The sequence below is a fragment of the Manacus candei genome, unplaced genomic scaffold (genome assembly GCF_025592945.1).
Source record: "Manacus candei isolate 608988 ecotype Guabito, Panama unplaced genomic scaffold, ASM2559294v1 h1tg000028l, whole genome shotgun sequence".
Taxonomy (NCBI): domain Eukaryota; kingdom Metazoa; phylum Chordata; class Aves; order Passeriformes; family Pipridae; genus Manacus; species Manacus candei.
Window position 1 is genome coordinate 19,748,240 of NW_026138076.1, and position 17,072 is coordinate 19,765,311.

Sequence of the window (17,072 nt, forward strand, 5' to 3'; positions counted from 1 at the left end):
GTGAATTTATTCCCTTTACTGTCTTTTTTAATGACTTTGTCACAGTTTAAAGGAAGCAAAACCTCCATGTAGACTGATTGAATATACATATAAAGAAACTTTTAATTCTGATTAATGTATATTTTTATAGTATTTGACTACTCTATATGTGAAAAACGTGTAGATATTATCTTTGTGCTGTTAGTGATCATTTTGCCTTTCAGCAGAAAACAAAGATCCTACTGTTCTAACGCTTTCAGGGTTTTTTTTAAAACCTACATTTTCATATTTCCACAGTTAAAAGAAACTTCTCTAATAATGTGAGTTTTCATTCTACCAGGCGAGATGTTTTGGATGACCTTGTGACGCTGCACAACTTCAGAAATCAGTTCTTGCCAAATGCACTGAGAGAGTTCTTCAGACACATTCATGCTCCTGAGGAGCGTGGGGAGTACCTTGAAACTCTCATAACAAAGTTCTCTCACAGATTCTGTGCTTGTAATCCCGATTTGATGAGAGAACTTGGCCTTAGTCCTGGTAAGCAAAAATGAGCTTTGATTTTGTGGATCAGTCTTTTTGTTTCTGGATGATATTACTGTTTCTGATAGCTTTAAAATCAGCACCTAAACACATATTTCTTAAAGTACAAACATGGTTCAGTATACAGTCATAATTCCAGTTGGGTTTAAAAAAAAAAAAAAAAAAAACAAAACAATAAAACCCAAATATACAGATTCTTTTTTTAGCTGATTAATAGAGTTTATTTCCATGTTATCTTTCCCTCACTTTTGTCTGTACTTCAGCTTTTTAATTGAGTTTTTTACTGTCTCTGAATTTCCTCTTGCAAAGTCTTACACACTTAGCATTTTACCTTGTGGATAGTCTCACAGAAATGAAAGGGAATTTTGGGCCTCATCGAAGTTAACAAGCATTTCTAATTTGTTCGGGGAAGCAGTTTTCAGCAGTGGAACTGCTTACTTTTTTAAAGATAAGCTTTTGCAGGATATTGGCTTTAGTTCACAAAATCTTCAAGAAGCTGTTTAAATGAACATGAATAAAGCCCTTAGTGAGTTTTGGATTATGTAGAAATATTAAGAGATTTGTGAATTCTCATTTGGCAACCTGCTGACATTATTACTTTGAAAGTTTCTGTATTCAATTTCATTTCACTGGGATACCCCTTTGAGTTGTTATATATGTATATATATACATACATATATGTAAACAAAATTATGAGCCCCGATGATGAAGACCATAAGGTTCTTAGAGAGGAAACAATACTTTTAATGATCACAATTTCTTCTTTAAACTTTTTTTTATTTATTCTCTCTTGTCTAGATGCAGTTTATGTACTGTGTTACTCTTTGATTCTACTTTCAATTGATCTAACAAGCCCTCACGTGAAGAACAAAATGTCAAAGAGGGAATTCATCCGAAATACACGGCGAGCTGCACAGAATATTAGTGAAGATTTTGTAGGGCACCTTTATGACAACATCTACCTTATTGGCCATGTGGCTGCCTAAAAGCACAATTTGCTAGCACTTAAAATTTGTAATTTTCAAATATTACGTCAATTCAAGACATTAATTATTTTGTAGAGATGGGGGTTATTTTAGTGCTGGTCATTCTAACCTCTGTATGCAATCAAAGTTTGTGTGTGTAAGTGTGTGTATGTGTAAACTACCTTTTCTATCTATTTACTATGGGAATGGAAGGACTTGGTTTTCATAATTTTTTTCAGTTTTGCACAAAACAATGCCATTAGTCTGACACAGCCATTTACGAATGTTAAACTGACATTACAGTCTAAGCTGACAAAGTGGTGAATTTGTGCGTTAGATCTGCTTGAAACTTTAATAAGTTCATTCTTTTTAGGATACTGTGTAATGTGTATATATTTAACTGAAGAGATTTATAAGCATAATTATTTTATTGTGAAATATTTTAACTAAAATTTCTCCTCTTATCTCTTAAAATAGTGTTGTACTTTTGTTTGCTTTTTTTTTTTACAATGCTGACTACCTCAGATGCATAACTTAGAGAAACATTAGTCTGAGTACTACAATAAAGTTTATTCTAGGAGATGACAACACTTGTAAAATATCTAGGCTGGTATTTTATACTATATTTACTAACTTGAATTAGCATATTGCCAATCTGCTGTTCACTCAGTTTTAAAGATTACAGGCTCTATTTTAGATGAACCCTGATGTCATACAGGGATTGCCAAGGGAAATAATGCAGTGTACAGAGAGTTTTACATAATTTACATATATAACCTATTTTGCAGACACTAGTTTTTGGGAAACAGGGCAACTACAATCACTTATTCAGCCCAGTAAGCAAGGAAAAATCCAAACAGGAAAAGTAGTGGGGGCTACTAACATGTTGCTGCTTTCAGCTGGTTCCCTCAGTCTGGAAGTGTCAATGATGGAAATGCCTGGGCAAATACATACCAGATGACTCATTGCTAAAGCTGTTAAAAACTGACTGTGCAAGATTAGAGCAGTGACTGTGCAGAATTCAAGAGCCGTTTCAGAGTCAGATACTGAGTTACTTTTGAAATCAGTCATATAGCTAGCTTTTTAGACAGTTCTGGATTTATGGAAATACTTCAAAAATTATTTAGGACAGGTTGTGTCTGAAGTATGTAGAATATTAGCAGTGCAACTGCTGTGCATGTGCAGGAATTGAATGAGGTTTTGCCTGGTTTTTGTTCAGACAACTCACAGAGCAGTGCTTTTCTTAAATTGACATAACATAGTTAAAATAAGAGCTGTTCTTCATTAGGTTTGTTTACATAATATTCAGCTATCAGTAGCATCTGGATTCATCATGGCAACAAGTACATTTATTCTTTTTCCCTACCACACCATGAGGTGAGGTGGGAAGGCATTCTTAGTTCATTAATTAATCAGGTTAATCTGATCTTCTATGTAGAAAGCCCATGGCAGAGCCAGGAACTGAATGCATACTCCTCATAGGCACACACTTTGCCTACGCTGCTGCTTTCCATTTGGTACATAGGGAGTGTTATATTTTATTTAAAAGTGAGAATAATCATGGCAATGACAGTCCACATAAGGGCTGCCTAAATGACAGGAAGAAAAAATGTAGCTATTGCTGCTATTTCAAGTGTTTAGTACATTTTGTTTATAGCTCTGGTCCACATATAAAAATGCACACAGAAAAAATTGTACTTTTTTATTATATTACCTTTAATCAAGTGCAAATGCCATTTGTATTTATGTAGCATACACACACAAAGCCAGGAGCCAGCAGTATAGCAGCTGTCTTCCAGACAGGTTTACAGTATCACTTGCCTCTCTCAGGATAACTATTCTTCACTCTGTTTTGTTTCATGTATTTCAAGAAGTCCAAGGATGTGTTCTGCAGTGGTCAGTCAATTAATCTTAAACACAAATAAAGAGTGTGTGGTTTGGTGGGGAGCTTTGTTTAAGACACGGCTTTCTGCTCCTGTATTAGACAAATAAATTAAAAAAAAATTAAACAAGTGGGAAAACTTTTAACATAACCTGTAAAGCCAACAATAAAGGACAAGTGTCTCCTGGGTTCATTAAAGTGATCTTAAGTGAACACTGCAGAATACAGCTTTCTAGAAAACACTCCGCAGAAGTTATACATGTAATAGGAAGAATGCAGTGAATTTTGAAGTTAGAACTATTCTTATTAGGAAGTGTTTTCTTCTCAAACCATAAATGCAGAGGAAGGCTTAATTCTCTTCTGACTTGTATTTAAGTTGGCATTAGTGATACTGGTTTTGATTTTGCACTGATAAGAGAGCATGAATTGTTAGTCTGCATTTCTCTTAATTTCCATTTACCCTGATACAAAACAAAGCCTCCAGGTAGATAGAACATGTTTTTTTTCTGGAGTAGATGAATGTGTCTATTAGCAAGGTTTAGAAAGCTTCAAGGCCAGTGTAGCAGCCAAGAAGATAAATTAGAAACAGGATGGTATGATTAAAATTTTCATAGGACAAGTCCAAGGGAAAAGGAAACAAAACCGTAATGGCATACAGATAACCACATCTGATCTTCCCAATAGGATTTCGAACAGTGTTAGATGATTAGTGCCCAACTCATGTTGTACATTATGTTTCTAGCTCAGAGCTGAACAGGAAGTAGCAAACACAACATGCAAAGTGTGAATTCCCTCAGAGGCAACCAAGAAACAAAGAATGAATATAGATATTTCTTCTGTCCTTTTTTTTTTCTTTCCAGTTCGAGTCTTTTTCCAGAGTGGCTCAGAAGTAATTTTTTGCATTTTAATAATCTGGACTTTATGTGAAATTAGGCAATTTTCTGTCTTAAAAGGAAAAAATAGTCATAAGCAGGTGTAATAGTACTCTTACAAAGTGAGAAAAATTCTCTTAGTCATCCTCCAAAAACCCTTTACAAAACTGAGTTTTGGGCAGTGTCTTCTTCAATGCACATTGCAAAAGAAAATAATGATAGATACTTAATTGATCCAGGTGTCACTAAATGATTTGATGCGGAAATAGCTACTTGATCAAGCACTTCAGAAGACTTAGGTAGAGGATTCCAAGCCTGGTTACATGAGCACGATCAACCTATAACTGCAAAGATTCCCAAGCTATTGTGATTCCACCACTGCATGTCCTTTGAACTTTGGCCATGTGGTGTGGCCTTAATGCTAAGTGTACAGACTGTACACAGCACCGAAGGAAGAAATTAGCCTGCAGCCCATTGCCCTGCAAACACTGGCTATTCTGGTCCTAAAAGACACTGGAATCGTTCTGAATAACCATTTCTGAAATTTTGCTAACTTCAATATATACAGATGTGACAGAAGGACAACTGTTCTGTGTTCATGTAGGGGAAGTGTGTCTACCTGTGTCCATGTAAAGTGTCATACAAATAGAGCTCATTGTTGCATGTATTAAATTCTCAGACTCTCATTGCATTTATTGAAGGAATACGGCATATATTGCATATTCATATGGTAGTTATAGGCAGTATCTGATATTATACATTTTCTCAGACTATTTGGGTCTAGAATACTTTCCATTCAAACTCAAAACAACACATTTATACAGCTTTGACTTTTTAAAATTTAAATTAAATTTAAACTTCAACATACAAAAGCCCAAACAAATGTAAGTTAGAGATATGTCTGTCAATTTTGAAGTGAGCAAGAATATCACATTCAGGAAAAAAGTTTCGATTTGTTCTGTTCAACCTTTCCCTTTCAGCCTCCACATTGGAAAAAGAAAAACTATAAACAGTTCAAAAATACAGCTTTAGGAAAATAAACTGACTAGCTGGGCAAATAAATGTTACTGTTTCTTCTTCAGTATTCTGCAGTTTATTAATGTTCTTTAGATAAAAATTGCCAACAGGAATTGCTCTTTTTTGAAGTGGTAATAATTTTGTTTTCTGTGTAAGGATGTCATTGTTCACTATTTGTTTATACTTCTGTTTTTGGAAAACAAGTATTAAATTATTTTAAGTACTTAAACAAAATTGAGGTATACCTACTTGATATGTTAAAATATCAAAATAACAATAATAAGTATTTAGAAAAGTCGAATTTACTTGACTTCTATTGGATGGGGATATTTTTCAAGTATTTCATGGTTGTATCAGATCTCATAAACATTAAGGCTGATGACTTGTTCTCTGCCATTGTAAGATCTGCCCTTTTGAGTAACAAAGCTCAAAAGCACTATTAAAATGGAAAAAGAACAGACTTAAAGTATTTCCTGTGTCTCCCATAGGCACGTTATGGTTTCATTTTGCCTTAAAGAGAAATAATATCCAAACTTTTATAATCTACATGTAATAATGATTTTAATAGGATAAAGTTTTAGATGATATTCTGATATTATTTATCAGATGTTAAAGTTCAGACTTGCAATACAATATGCACAATTAAATCATACCCAAATAGCTAGGATTGGTTTCAGAAATGTGTATGTAAAAAACTTTAAAGAGATCACATTGCTCCTTCATCACCTCTGTTTTTGCTGGCGTAATGTTAGTAGATTTGCAGTTTTCCTTTCTTATTCATATAAATAGGCTTAGAGAAAAGATGGATTAGAAAATCTTTACACAGAATATTTCCGTTTCATATGTGAAATTTACTTAAATTAAAAAGGAACTTTCTGTATTTACAATTTTACAAAAGCAAAAAACTGCAATTCATTGAAAGAAGGAAGAGGCTCTAATTTTCAGCTATGTGGTTCACTCATAGTATCTAATACAGAAAAAGAGCAAAAAGTATTTTTCAGATTCCTAATAATGCAACAAATGCATTATTTTTTAAGATTAAAAATGCTGCTTATTAATAGAGTATGTGTACCTAAAAAAAATCAAGCTTATTTATGTGAAAGCAACATGGTCAGGATAACAGTTCTTTTCAGAGAGAGTATTCATTTGTAAAAGTTAGCTTTCTTCTTGGCAGTGTTGGAGAGGAATGTTGGATTTAATTTAAAATGATTAATGAGATTTTGTCAGACTCCCTGCCTTTACCACCACTGCAGTTTGTCAGCACAACAACCTGGGAAACCCGGACGCCACTCTGTCGCCCTAAACTGCTTTCCAGGAAAAAATAAACCTGAGTAACTAGTGCCAGATACATGTCAATGGTATTGTCTTTCAGCTGTTGAAAGTTTAACTGTAAGTTGGGACATTTACACATTCTGAGGAAGTGAACCTCATTCATTACTCCAATAGTCTGTTTTTGACAGTGAATACCAGTGTAAACTGAAGTTTTCAGAGCAAGCACAGCCTTTATTATTAACCTTATGGAAAATACTATAATCCATGCAGAGGAGAAATTCTTTAACAGTGAAAAATATATATCAAAACTTGTTTAGCTAAGTTTTTCTGGAGAAAGACCATCTACATTTCATTAGGAGAATCTCATCCTTTGAGCACTACACACGCCAATAGGTTGCTAGGAATGCTCTATTGGACTCAAGGCAAATGCATCTATGTTCACGTGTGTACCAGAATCTGAAAAGTTCACAATACTTTTCATACAGGACCATAACATAAGAAAATGAGTAATTATTTTGAAATGTAAGGTAGATATTGAAAATTATTTACAATTTGCCTTTTTTGCTTTCCTTGTTCTGTTGGTCTACAGCTTGAGCATTATGTTCTCCTTAACACATGAAATACACAAAAACTGAAAAGACTATTTTAATTTCAAAAGCCGCCTTCCCCTTCCAAGGAAACACATTCCTGCCTGTGCTGCAAAAGTCTTTCTGCAGTCACATAACGCTGTATCAACAAACTGACCTTGCATTCACTCCTGAGGACCCCTTTATACACCAGTTCTATCAATTAACTCAGCGGGCCAAAAATCCTGTGAGGCTTCACAGTGATGTAGATGGTGAAAAAGACTTAGTACTGCTCTACTACACTAGGCAGAACATATTCCTTATGAGCCACAATGGCACACTTATTCTTTGCATGACTTTTATCTTAGCTATTTCTTGTGTGTTAAAAAAACTGTTTTCACAACTGCAGTTTCCCTGTCTTCCTATCCAGAATTCAGACTAATTGTCTTCATTACATGCAACACAATTGAATTGAAATATATTTTTATAACTGGAGAACTTCTGAAGTTTACTTGCCTTCAGGCAGCATAAATCACCTGCATAAAAAAACAAGCAAGAAAATCACAGAACTGCATTAGCAGTGCTGGCGAAGTGCATCTCTCAGTGTGCTTCTTAGTCAAAATCAAGATGATGTATTTTTTTACATTTAAGTGTAATTCTTGTTTCTATATTCCACTTAGGAATTTATATCAATAAATGTATTTGCTACTACTCCATGCTGTCAAGTCTGACAGTGCCATTTCTGATTTTGTACTAGCAAAAGCTGGACTTTTTTTGGTTTGGTTTGGTTTTTCCCTTGGCATAGCAGAGAAATTTAGAATAAATACTCAACATTCATTTATCACTGCAAAAATATAATAAAAATGCTTGAATCTTTTTTCCCTATATATAAGGTTTAGATATGTAATAAAATATGGAAGTCACATGATTAGTAATCAGCTTTTGTTAAATTCTTTTTCAACTTTTTAAAAGTAAATACATTAGTATATGATTTCCCTTTCTTGCTATTAAGTGTTCACAGTGTACATAGTGCTGCATGACATATACTGAAAATCACAGCACTTACAAGCCTAATTTGGAGTTTTAAATGGTACATAGACTGACGTTCTGATTTCCTATATAAGATAGATTTCATTTAAAATCATAAATTGTCGAACATAAATCAAGATTTATGATCTGAGTCTAAAGATTCAAGTTAGTAAAACGGAAAGAGCCAAGGGAAGAAATGTTCTTTGATAAGATTTTTCATTAAAACTAAAATGTTGTTGGTTTTAATGCAGATGAAGACAGACGTTTTAAAGAGGTGAGATTAGTGGTTTTTGTAAGAGGATACCTGGTCCCAGACTTGTTCAGACCTCATCCTCCCTCTTTCCTGCAGTAACATAACAGCCTTCCTGCCCTGCCCAACACCTCTTCACCTCTCCACAGCTGTCCACAGGGAGGCTGAGCAGTCTTCCATTGCAGTCTACTCCTCTTCCACCAAATTAGTAATTTCTTAATAGTGGTTAAATAACGGATAAAAGAGAAATTAGCAGTTAAGATGTATTCTCAGTATCAATATTTTCTAAGAACAGACAGTTGTTCTATTATACAAAAGGAACAGAAAAGGAAGCCCATGTTACCATGTGGCAATGGATTTGCCATATGTAGGATGGCAGAAGTCCTGTCAGAGATGGACTAGTGAAGAAAAAGAAGAAAACAGCTCAAATGTTATAGAAACAGAAGTTTTTAAGGTGGTTTAAACAGGTTTTAAAATGGCTTTTGCTTTTCTGCAAAGTCATTGCCCCTTCTTCCCAACACTCCCTGTGAAGGACTATTGTCTCCCATACAGGAGTGTCCTGGGAAGATGTCCTGAGGTGTTTCTCATTGGTCTTTGTTAACCCCTTCCTATTGGCTGTTAAATCCTTACCTGACTGGTTTTTTCTGTATGACCCTGAACCTGTAATTGGTCCCCTTTTGACCCTCCTAAAAGCCTTATAAACCCCTATTCCACAGTAAACTTCCTTTTTTTGTCCATCCCTCCCTGGTGGTCTGTGTGAGCTCCTTACGGGGTTGCCAGGCCATGTGGCGGGGCAGGGGGGAAGAGCATTCACCTTCCAGGTAATGGGCTGGCACCCAGGGCCTGAAGGTTCCCCCTCCAACTAATTCGTCGTATTGCCAATCATAGTTTTATGTCAATCCATTCCAAAATCATCCTCAAACTAATTTAATGAATGCTGATTGATGATCTTTAGTCTATTTTAGAAGTTGTTCGCTACATACTTGAACTAAGAAGAATTTTACACAGAATATGAGATAATACTTGGAGAAGCTTATCTGCCTTATCCTTACAAGACAGCTAACAAGTTACACCCTAGTAAAATTGTTGTCCCACTGCTGTCAAAAGCAAATCAGTAACTCAGAGGAGTAGAGTCAGGATGTTATTGAGATTTGGAAGAAGCAAAAGCTTAGAATTATCTTTAATGCCTCACCTTCTCACAGATCCATTGTCTCAACACACTGTTTAAGCTGATAAACGTCACTGTGTTATCAATTGAAACATAGCGGTATTCTCAAATCTTTTGGGATAATTATTCTCAATAAAGAAGAGAAGCAAAAGCAGGTTGACTCTTTGGAGTGTTTATGCTTACTACAAGTAGTGTAAGTCCTACTTAATACAAGTAGTGCCAGAAAGCATTTAACCTCAGAAAAAAGAGAAATTGTAAAATTCAATGCCCGTGATGCGTAGGAGATTTGTAAAACAAAAAGCAGAGTCCCACCTGTATAGGTATGGCAGAATATTGATCTAAAAGAAAAGGTGTCTCAGTTTTAGTAAAATCTAATCTTCTCAAGCAATGATTGAAGTGTCCATTTGGTTTCACTCCCTTCATAGCCAGTTTTCAGTGTATAGATGTACCACATAATGTAGCAAAGGAGAATTTGTGTTTTAAGAGGCTGATGAATAGTAACCTGTCTACTCTGGCCAGCACTTCTCACAAACAGTCTTTGGTGAGTCAGTAGCGTTTTCAGATCTTCCGGAAAGACATTTGTCACTTGCCATATCACAAATTTTAGAAAAAATGCTCAAAAGGCTGAAGAAAGCCAGGTTGGAGGATGAGGGGTGGAGTTGTTTATACTGTTAGGTATGTGTATTGTATAATTCTCTCCCCTTTCCTCCTTTTTCATTTTCTTTCTTTCCAGAAAAGCTTGCTTGTATCAGTCTTAATAATAATTTCTCTTGGGGGAAGAGGGGGAAAGACTGAATCTTCGAGGATAAAAATGTATGTGAGCTTTCAGTTTTTCCATAACATTAAAATCACTTACATCAAAATTATTAGGTATTTGCTGAGTCTTCAGATACTGTTTTAATGACTATGTATTTCATGTGCTATTTTAACTGAAAATTGTCATTTAATACATTTATCACTCATTGTGTCAGTCTTATACATCACAAATCAAGACAAGTTTCTGTGAAAGGACTCCATAATACATTTCTGTGGAAAATAATACCTCAGGTCCGCAAGAATAAAGCTTTGATTGCTAAAGCTTTCACTTACATGATGATAAGTATAAATTGTTATATGAAAATGGAACTACCTTTAAGCAAGCAAGTAATCCAATCCATTTTAAACACAGGTCGTTAAAAGGGGGATCTTAGATGTAAGTCCCTATTCTGCTGACCATACACATCTTTCTGAGAAGCCAATGAAACAACTCCCCTACTATTTTTGTCTCTAAGACCCAGTCAGCTTGGAAGGACAGCACCAAAACCCACTTTCCTGACATGAGTAGTATTTGGCTTAGGCTCCTTATAGGATTTGTTTTAACAGATGACAACCATGGAGTGAAATTACCAAACACCAAGTTTATTCTTGGTAGGAAAACTTGCACAACAAATGCAATAAGTTCAAAAAGAGAAAATTATTCTTTTCGATGGTTCCATAGAAGCGATGCAGTCACAAGGTCTTTTCTAAGCAAATCCAACACCGGTCCTCAATTATACAAGCTTGTTTGGAAGGTTTCACCAGCTGGGAAAAGCTTCTCTTGATGCTCTCTGCCAGAGCACAGCTTCTCCTCTCTGAGCATCATTCCCTAGGCTTTCCTCAATCTCACTATCCAGAAAGGGCCACAGTTTCAGATCATGGCAGGGTAGATTAAGAACAACACACTGTTTCTGCAGCACCAACCAGTCCTCTATATCTGTTAATCTCCTAATTTACACCAGCACAGAATAAGCTCTTCTCTTTTAAGTCCTGGCACTTGATCAGCTTTTCCTCCCCTAACTATTCTTTCTGCATTACTGGGATGTTTAGACCTGTTGCATTCTTTGTGCTATGGACTCCTCGTTCACTCGTGTCCTTTTGCAAGCGAAAGACTCAGAAAGAGAGGGCACAAACTCCGTGCTGTACAGGGCTCTTATTATCAAAAGATCATTTAAAAAACCAAACCAAAACAACACAGTGCATTCCCAAGAACCTATCCCTGGATACAAATATGTTTCAAATTAAAAAGTAAGGCTAGAAATGACTGCAACATAAAGAATACTTTGCTGACTAGCAAATCTGGTAAACTCATGTCTTTTCCAGATGTATCGATTGCATTGTATTTTAAAATGACCACGTTTCATGTTTTTCAGCCACGTACTCTTGAAATTGTCTCTCTGACTGTAAGCATAATTTTTTTTTTAAGTTTTCAAGTTGGTTAGATGCTTTTTTCTTTCTCTTTTCCAATATTTTCCTTGCTGGTATTAAAGCATACAATGTAACATAACTGCCTAACAATACCTCCTACTTTTTCACTGTGATTTCCTGACTTTGTCAGAATCTTTATAGATAGGGTTTATCTTAGAAAGGCTTATAGAAAAAACAAAAATCTAACTACTCCAAAGAAGACAAATTTATATGTATATGTTTATGCCTTGTATATATCCTAGGCTCCTGGTCTGTTTGCTTGCCAGTATGATTGATTGACTGCGTCCCAAAAGTTGTTTATAAAAACCGGCAGGCCCAGTGTTTGTACAGATCTGAAAACACCCAAAGAAAACCAAGAGCCCGGTGATCTCCCTCTTGGCTCTGTTCCTGCAGCCTCCAATGGGAGTAGTGTTGCGGCGGTGGTTCTAAATAGTGCCGCCGGCGACCTGCCCTTCCTCCTCCCTGGGCTACAGCGGAGCCCCCGCAGTCGGGGGATTTGCACGTTCGCGGACCGCGGATGGCGGCTAAGCGGAGCGGCCCTCGGGGATTGCGAGGGCGACCTGGGAAGATTAATCAGTTTGTCGTTGCTCAGGCTCCGAAGAGGCGGGGGGATCGCGGGAGGGGGGGAGGAGCGGCGTCTTGTTTTTTCTTCCCCTGTTTCAGGAGAGTCCCCTGTCTCCCCAGGGTGACAACCGAGTCACTTTACAGCTGTGTCACCTGAAGCAAAAACGAAATAATAAAAAACAAGCTACCCACAGATTGAGAAGGCTTACTCCAACATTTTTTTGCATGTTAAAACCCCCAACCCCGCCGGAGTCGAGCCGAGCCGAGCCGAGCCGTGCCGTGCCGTGCCGTGCCGTGCCGTGCCGTGCCGTGCCGTGGCGAGCCCCGCCCCACCGGTCTCCACCTGCCGGGGTGCAGGGCCGGGAGAATATTCTACCCTAATCCCCCTCTCCCGGGGGTTTTTTCCATGTGGATCCCATTATCATCATTTGCTCCTAGTATAAGGGGGATTAAGGCGATTAGAATGAAAATAATTAAATGATTTTTCAATTCACCCCTTCATGCAACTGGAAAGAGAGAGAAGGGACTCTACCCAGAGAAACCGAGATGGGGTCTGGGATTTGAAGGGGTTTATTTTTAAAGGAAAGGAAGGAAAGGAAGGAAAGGGGGAAACCTTCGCAGCTGTCAACTGTTTTCCAAACAGTTTAATGCTGGCCAGACCTTTGTCGTAACGTGGCCCTACTGTTTTCAAATGGGTTTTCTAGCCTGTAATTGTTAAGTCTCTGCGTTGAATATACAAGCAAAATAAAACTAAAGAATTCTCGGATGCTGTGGTGTTTTGTTGTTGTTTTGGAGGTGGGAAGGTGGAGAAAATCTTTTGGGGATGGGGTAGTTTGTTTCTTTATTCGTTGTTTTTTTCCTATTACAAGCAAAAATCCTCTATTTCATCATTTCGAATAAAGCCATAGTCCTGACGAAAGGATTTAAAGATTTAAAAATAACAGACGGACTTTAATCTGATGAAAGGATAATCATTTCATCAGCCTCTCTTCTTTTTCAATGAAAGTGCACTGAACAAATGACGAAACTGCTTATATACATATGCACACACTAAAGTTATGTGTTCATTTAGGTATCTTTATGAACCTGTACCTCAATATTTACTGTTTTCGTTTGCACGGATAAAATTTAGAGCTTAAATCCGTGTTTGAGAAAAGGTAAAAGGATTAGTTAATTACAAGCGCCTTCGCCGTCTTCTCTCCCTTTGTTTTTTGTTGGTGTTTTTTTTGTTTGCTTTGTTTTGTTTTTTTTTTTTTGGTTGGGTTTTTTTGTTGTTGTTGTTGTTGGTTTTTTTAAGGTAGAGTTAACAGTACAGAGCATATTAAAATACAGGAGTCCACGGGGGAAATTCGCGTGGCAGATTTTCGGAGACAAAAGGAGATAGCCTTCCCAAAGTCAGTGGAGGCTGCGCTGATTGTCGCCCCATCTGATTTATCTACCTGTGTCACGATACGCGCCAGCCCTGCCGCAGAGCTGGCCGGGAGGCAGCGGGGGGGACAGAGCAGGCGCTTCTCCACAAAGTTCTCCCCCCGCCTTTGCCCGGAGAAGCAAAGTCACTGGAATCAGTCCATTAACTTCAAATGGGCAGAGACAGCGACATAACCCACCCCTTCATAATCACAACGAACTGAATTAAAATTTTAACCCCCCCTGAAGGGACTGGTGCTGAGGGAGGAGGCAGTCTAGCCAGAGACTTTCAGAAAATGCGAAGTTTAAAGTTCTAATGCCTTTGCTACCCGAAGGCACAGCACCAGAGCGGGTAATTCCTTTTACTGATTACTTGACAACAAGCAGATCAAAAAGAAAATATAACATTTGTGTGCTCCCTGCATACCTGAAAATCCTAACAAAAATATTGTGGATGCTCGGCTCTCACTGCTCTAAGCATACACGTCTGCCCACAGGCAGCACTTGGTTTGGTTTTAAAGGTTCTTCTACAGCTGGAAAACTGCCTAGCGGGGTGCTGTTATTTTTAAAATAGTAGATCTTTTAGGGTGAAATTTAAGGACAGAGTTTCTTAGATTTAACGAGGAGGGGAATCCAGCTTGTTGTCGGAAGTTAATTTTCAGCTACTAGAGAAGTTTCTGACTTCAAATATTTTTCTTTCCTCTATAAATGTTATTGGCCTCCTTTCATAGTTACTAAAAAGTTTATCCGGCAAGTCGAAGCCTGAATCCCGGCATTCATTTGGCAGTAACTCCTTTAGTAAATACTTGCTATTACCGCGTAGTGCCCTTTGCCCGCTGGGTCTCGCCATCAGCCCGGCAGTGTAATTCTTACCCACCGAAGCGGTCATTAATGGCAAACCTGCGGCTGCGAGGCGCTTCTCAGTTACCAATAAAACCTTTACTGCTGCTCGACCCGAAGCGTCCTTTGAGAGCACGCTTTTGGGCGCTTTTAGTGCCTGAGCGCTGTTCTGCCTAATACCTCCCTTCCTGATCGCATTACTGGCCGTTCCCCCAGTACTCTTTATGAGCAATAAAAGCTCCCGCAGGCCTCGCTCGGGGCCGCGCCACCGCGCCCCAGGGACGGGCCGGGCTCAGCTCTCATGCGGTCCTGGCGCGGAGCAGGTGACCGAAGCGCGCGGGGTTTTTTCCCCCCGTTTTAGTGCCAAATAGACAAACCCTCGGCTTTACTCCCTTGCATTTCTTCATGGAAGTCGCGCACATTGCTTCAGAGGGGAAGTGTCTTCTCCCGTGGCATTTCCCGCGGTGGCTGGCAGCGAAGGGCCCGCAGAGTTCCGCGGGGCTGCGCAGAGCTGCGCGAAGGACGAGGGAGGGGCAGCGGGCGGGACGCGCACTCCGCGTGTCCGGGTTATCTCCGTCCCCCCGCTGTGGGACAGACAGCTGGCTCGGGGACAGGGCGGCGGCGCTCCCCGGGCTGCCAATAGCCGCCTCCCCTTGGTCAGGTCCATGCCATTCAGAAAACGCCGAGAGGAGGGAAAAAGAGGGAGAATGAAAAAAAATTGTACTAAAACCTCCCACAAAGACACCAAAAAACCCACCCCAAAACAAACCATAAATCCAAACAAAAAGCTCAAACCAACAACAACAACACAACTTCAACCTGTAGTGGCCAAATACGATTTACCTGTTGTGGCCGGAAAGGATGCTATCGCTCTTCCTTCTGGCGGGACTGTCTATCCTGGGAGATCCCCCGTCTCCTCCGGCGGCCTCTCCCTCTGTTCCCTAGAATGACACAAGCGTGTGTAACACAAAGCGACCCCCCACGCACACGCTCCCCTGGGTTTGGGATCGGCGCTCGCAGCCGTACCCGGGGCGCCCTCCTCCCCCCGCCATATAAGGCGCTTCGGGAAAGCTCCGCAGGACCCGCCAGTGCCAAGCGCTGTCCCGGCCAGTTTAGTCCTTAAGCACGGGGAAACCCTCCTTCTTCAGCAAAACCCTAGTGGTTTTTTTGTGTTCTGTGGTGTTGGGGTTTTTTGGTTGTTGTTTTTTTTCCCTGAGAGTATGCACTGAGGTTGATCTCAGCGAGCCCCTCAGACGTGCTGAGAAGAAGCCTCCCGCCCAGCTGGGGCTCCTCGGGAACCTCCAGAGCCGCGGGAGCCCCAGCCCCGTGAGGCGAGATGAGGCGCTCAGCCGGAGTGCTCAGCTGCCCGCCGCCCGCACACTGCGGCCGGCCCCGTCTGTCTCCTGGTTGTAGGATTCAGGCTGGATGGAGTCCTCCCTCACACGGACGTTTGATTTAAATCTGCCTCCGGGGAAATGCAAATAAATAACTTAATAGGGAGGAGGGGAAAAAAAAATTTAAAAGAACACCCAATCCTGAAGCTGACAGGAGTTACAGACACTAAATACATGTAGGGATGGGAGAAAGAGTAAAAGTAAATAAATCTCGGTTACCTAATTGAAAGGCAGAAGCGAGCCCTTTGTGTACACAGGGCTTCACGAAGAGGAAAGCCAGAACACGGGGGGAGCTCAGGGGCTCCTCTTGCCCCTGCTGGCGACGGGAGATTTACCTTTACCCGGCCGTCTCCTCTGGGGGAAAAAAAAAAAAAAAAAAAAAAGAAGCCCAGTAACAGGGGAGACAGGCTGAGCGGCACGGAGAGTTGCCCCCGCTGCGGGGAGTGAAGTTGGGGATTACCTGTGGCGGTGAGGAGGCTTGGGAGCGGGCGGCTCCTGCAGCACCAGTGGCAAACGGGCAACAAGGCTGGAAAGGTGTAAATAAAACACAATGACAAGAAATAACACTTTTCGACGCCTCTCTCATCTGCAAATAGTCTGTGCTGCTCCAGGAATGCAACGGGACTAACGAAGGAACACAGCTTTTTAGCGGGCTAAAAAAATAGTTTGATGGGGTTTTGCGTTTTGGATTTTTTTTTTAAAACTAAGTGACTCTGCAAGGGTATTCGTACACGTTTCTGTACCTAGAAGCCAAAGGATCGAATGTGGCCTCCAAAATCAGTTATATTTAATTATTTGGGGACAAATCTGATACTTTGTGAGTCTGACCTAATATGAGAATGAACTGAAAACGAATCTCAAGAGAAGGCTTTTTGGTGTCTCACATATGCCCACAAGCTTTCCCCCTACATTTATAATCGTGCCCAATAATTCCCCAAATGTAGAGGATAATGCATCTTGGAACTGTGAACTTACTCACACTGCACTTGTTTGAAGAAATTAGGTCTTTTTTACTTGAGAAAGTGCATAGTACCAATGGGCACTCTGGACACATGCTTTCAGACTGCAAATCAACCTTATTCTTTGTTCACCCACAGTAACTAA

The 17,072-nt window shown here is 39.5% G+C and overlaps 1 protein-coding gene across 4 annotated transcripts in view; it reads left to right on the top strand.

Annotated features, from left to right (window-relative positions):
• The window catches only part of FBXO8 (F-box protein 8), a 22,064-nt gene extending 12,955 nt beyond the window's left edge, over positions 1-9,109 (top strand). For all 4 annotated transcript variants that reach the window (XM_051790215.1, XM_051790213.1, XM_051790214.1 and 1 more), the window contains exons 5-6: positions 320-516; positions 1,318-9,109. In XM_051790215.1, the coding sequence (XP_051646175.1) occupies positions 320-516; positions 1,318-1,505 (385 nt within the window). In that variant the 3' untranslated portion in view covers positions 1,506-9,109. The remainder of the gene's footprint in view (positions 1-319; positions 517-1,317) is intronic.
• The last annotated feature ends 7,963 nt before the right edge of the window (positions 9,110-17,072 follow it).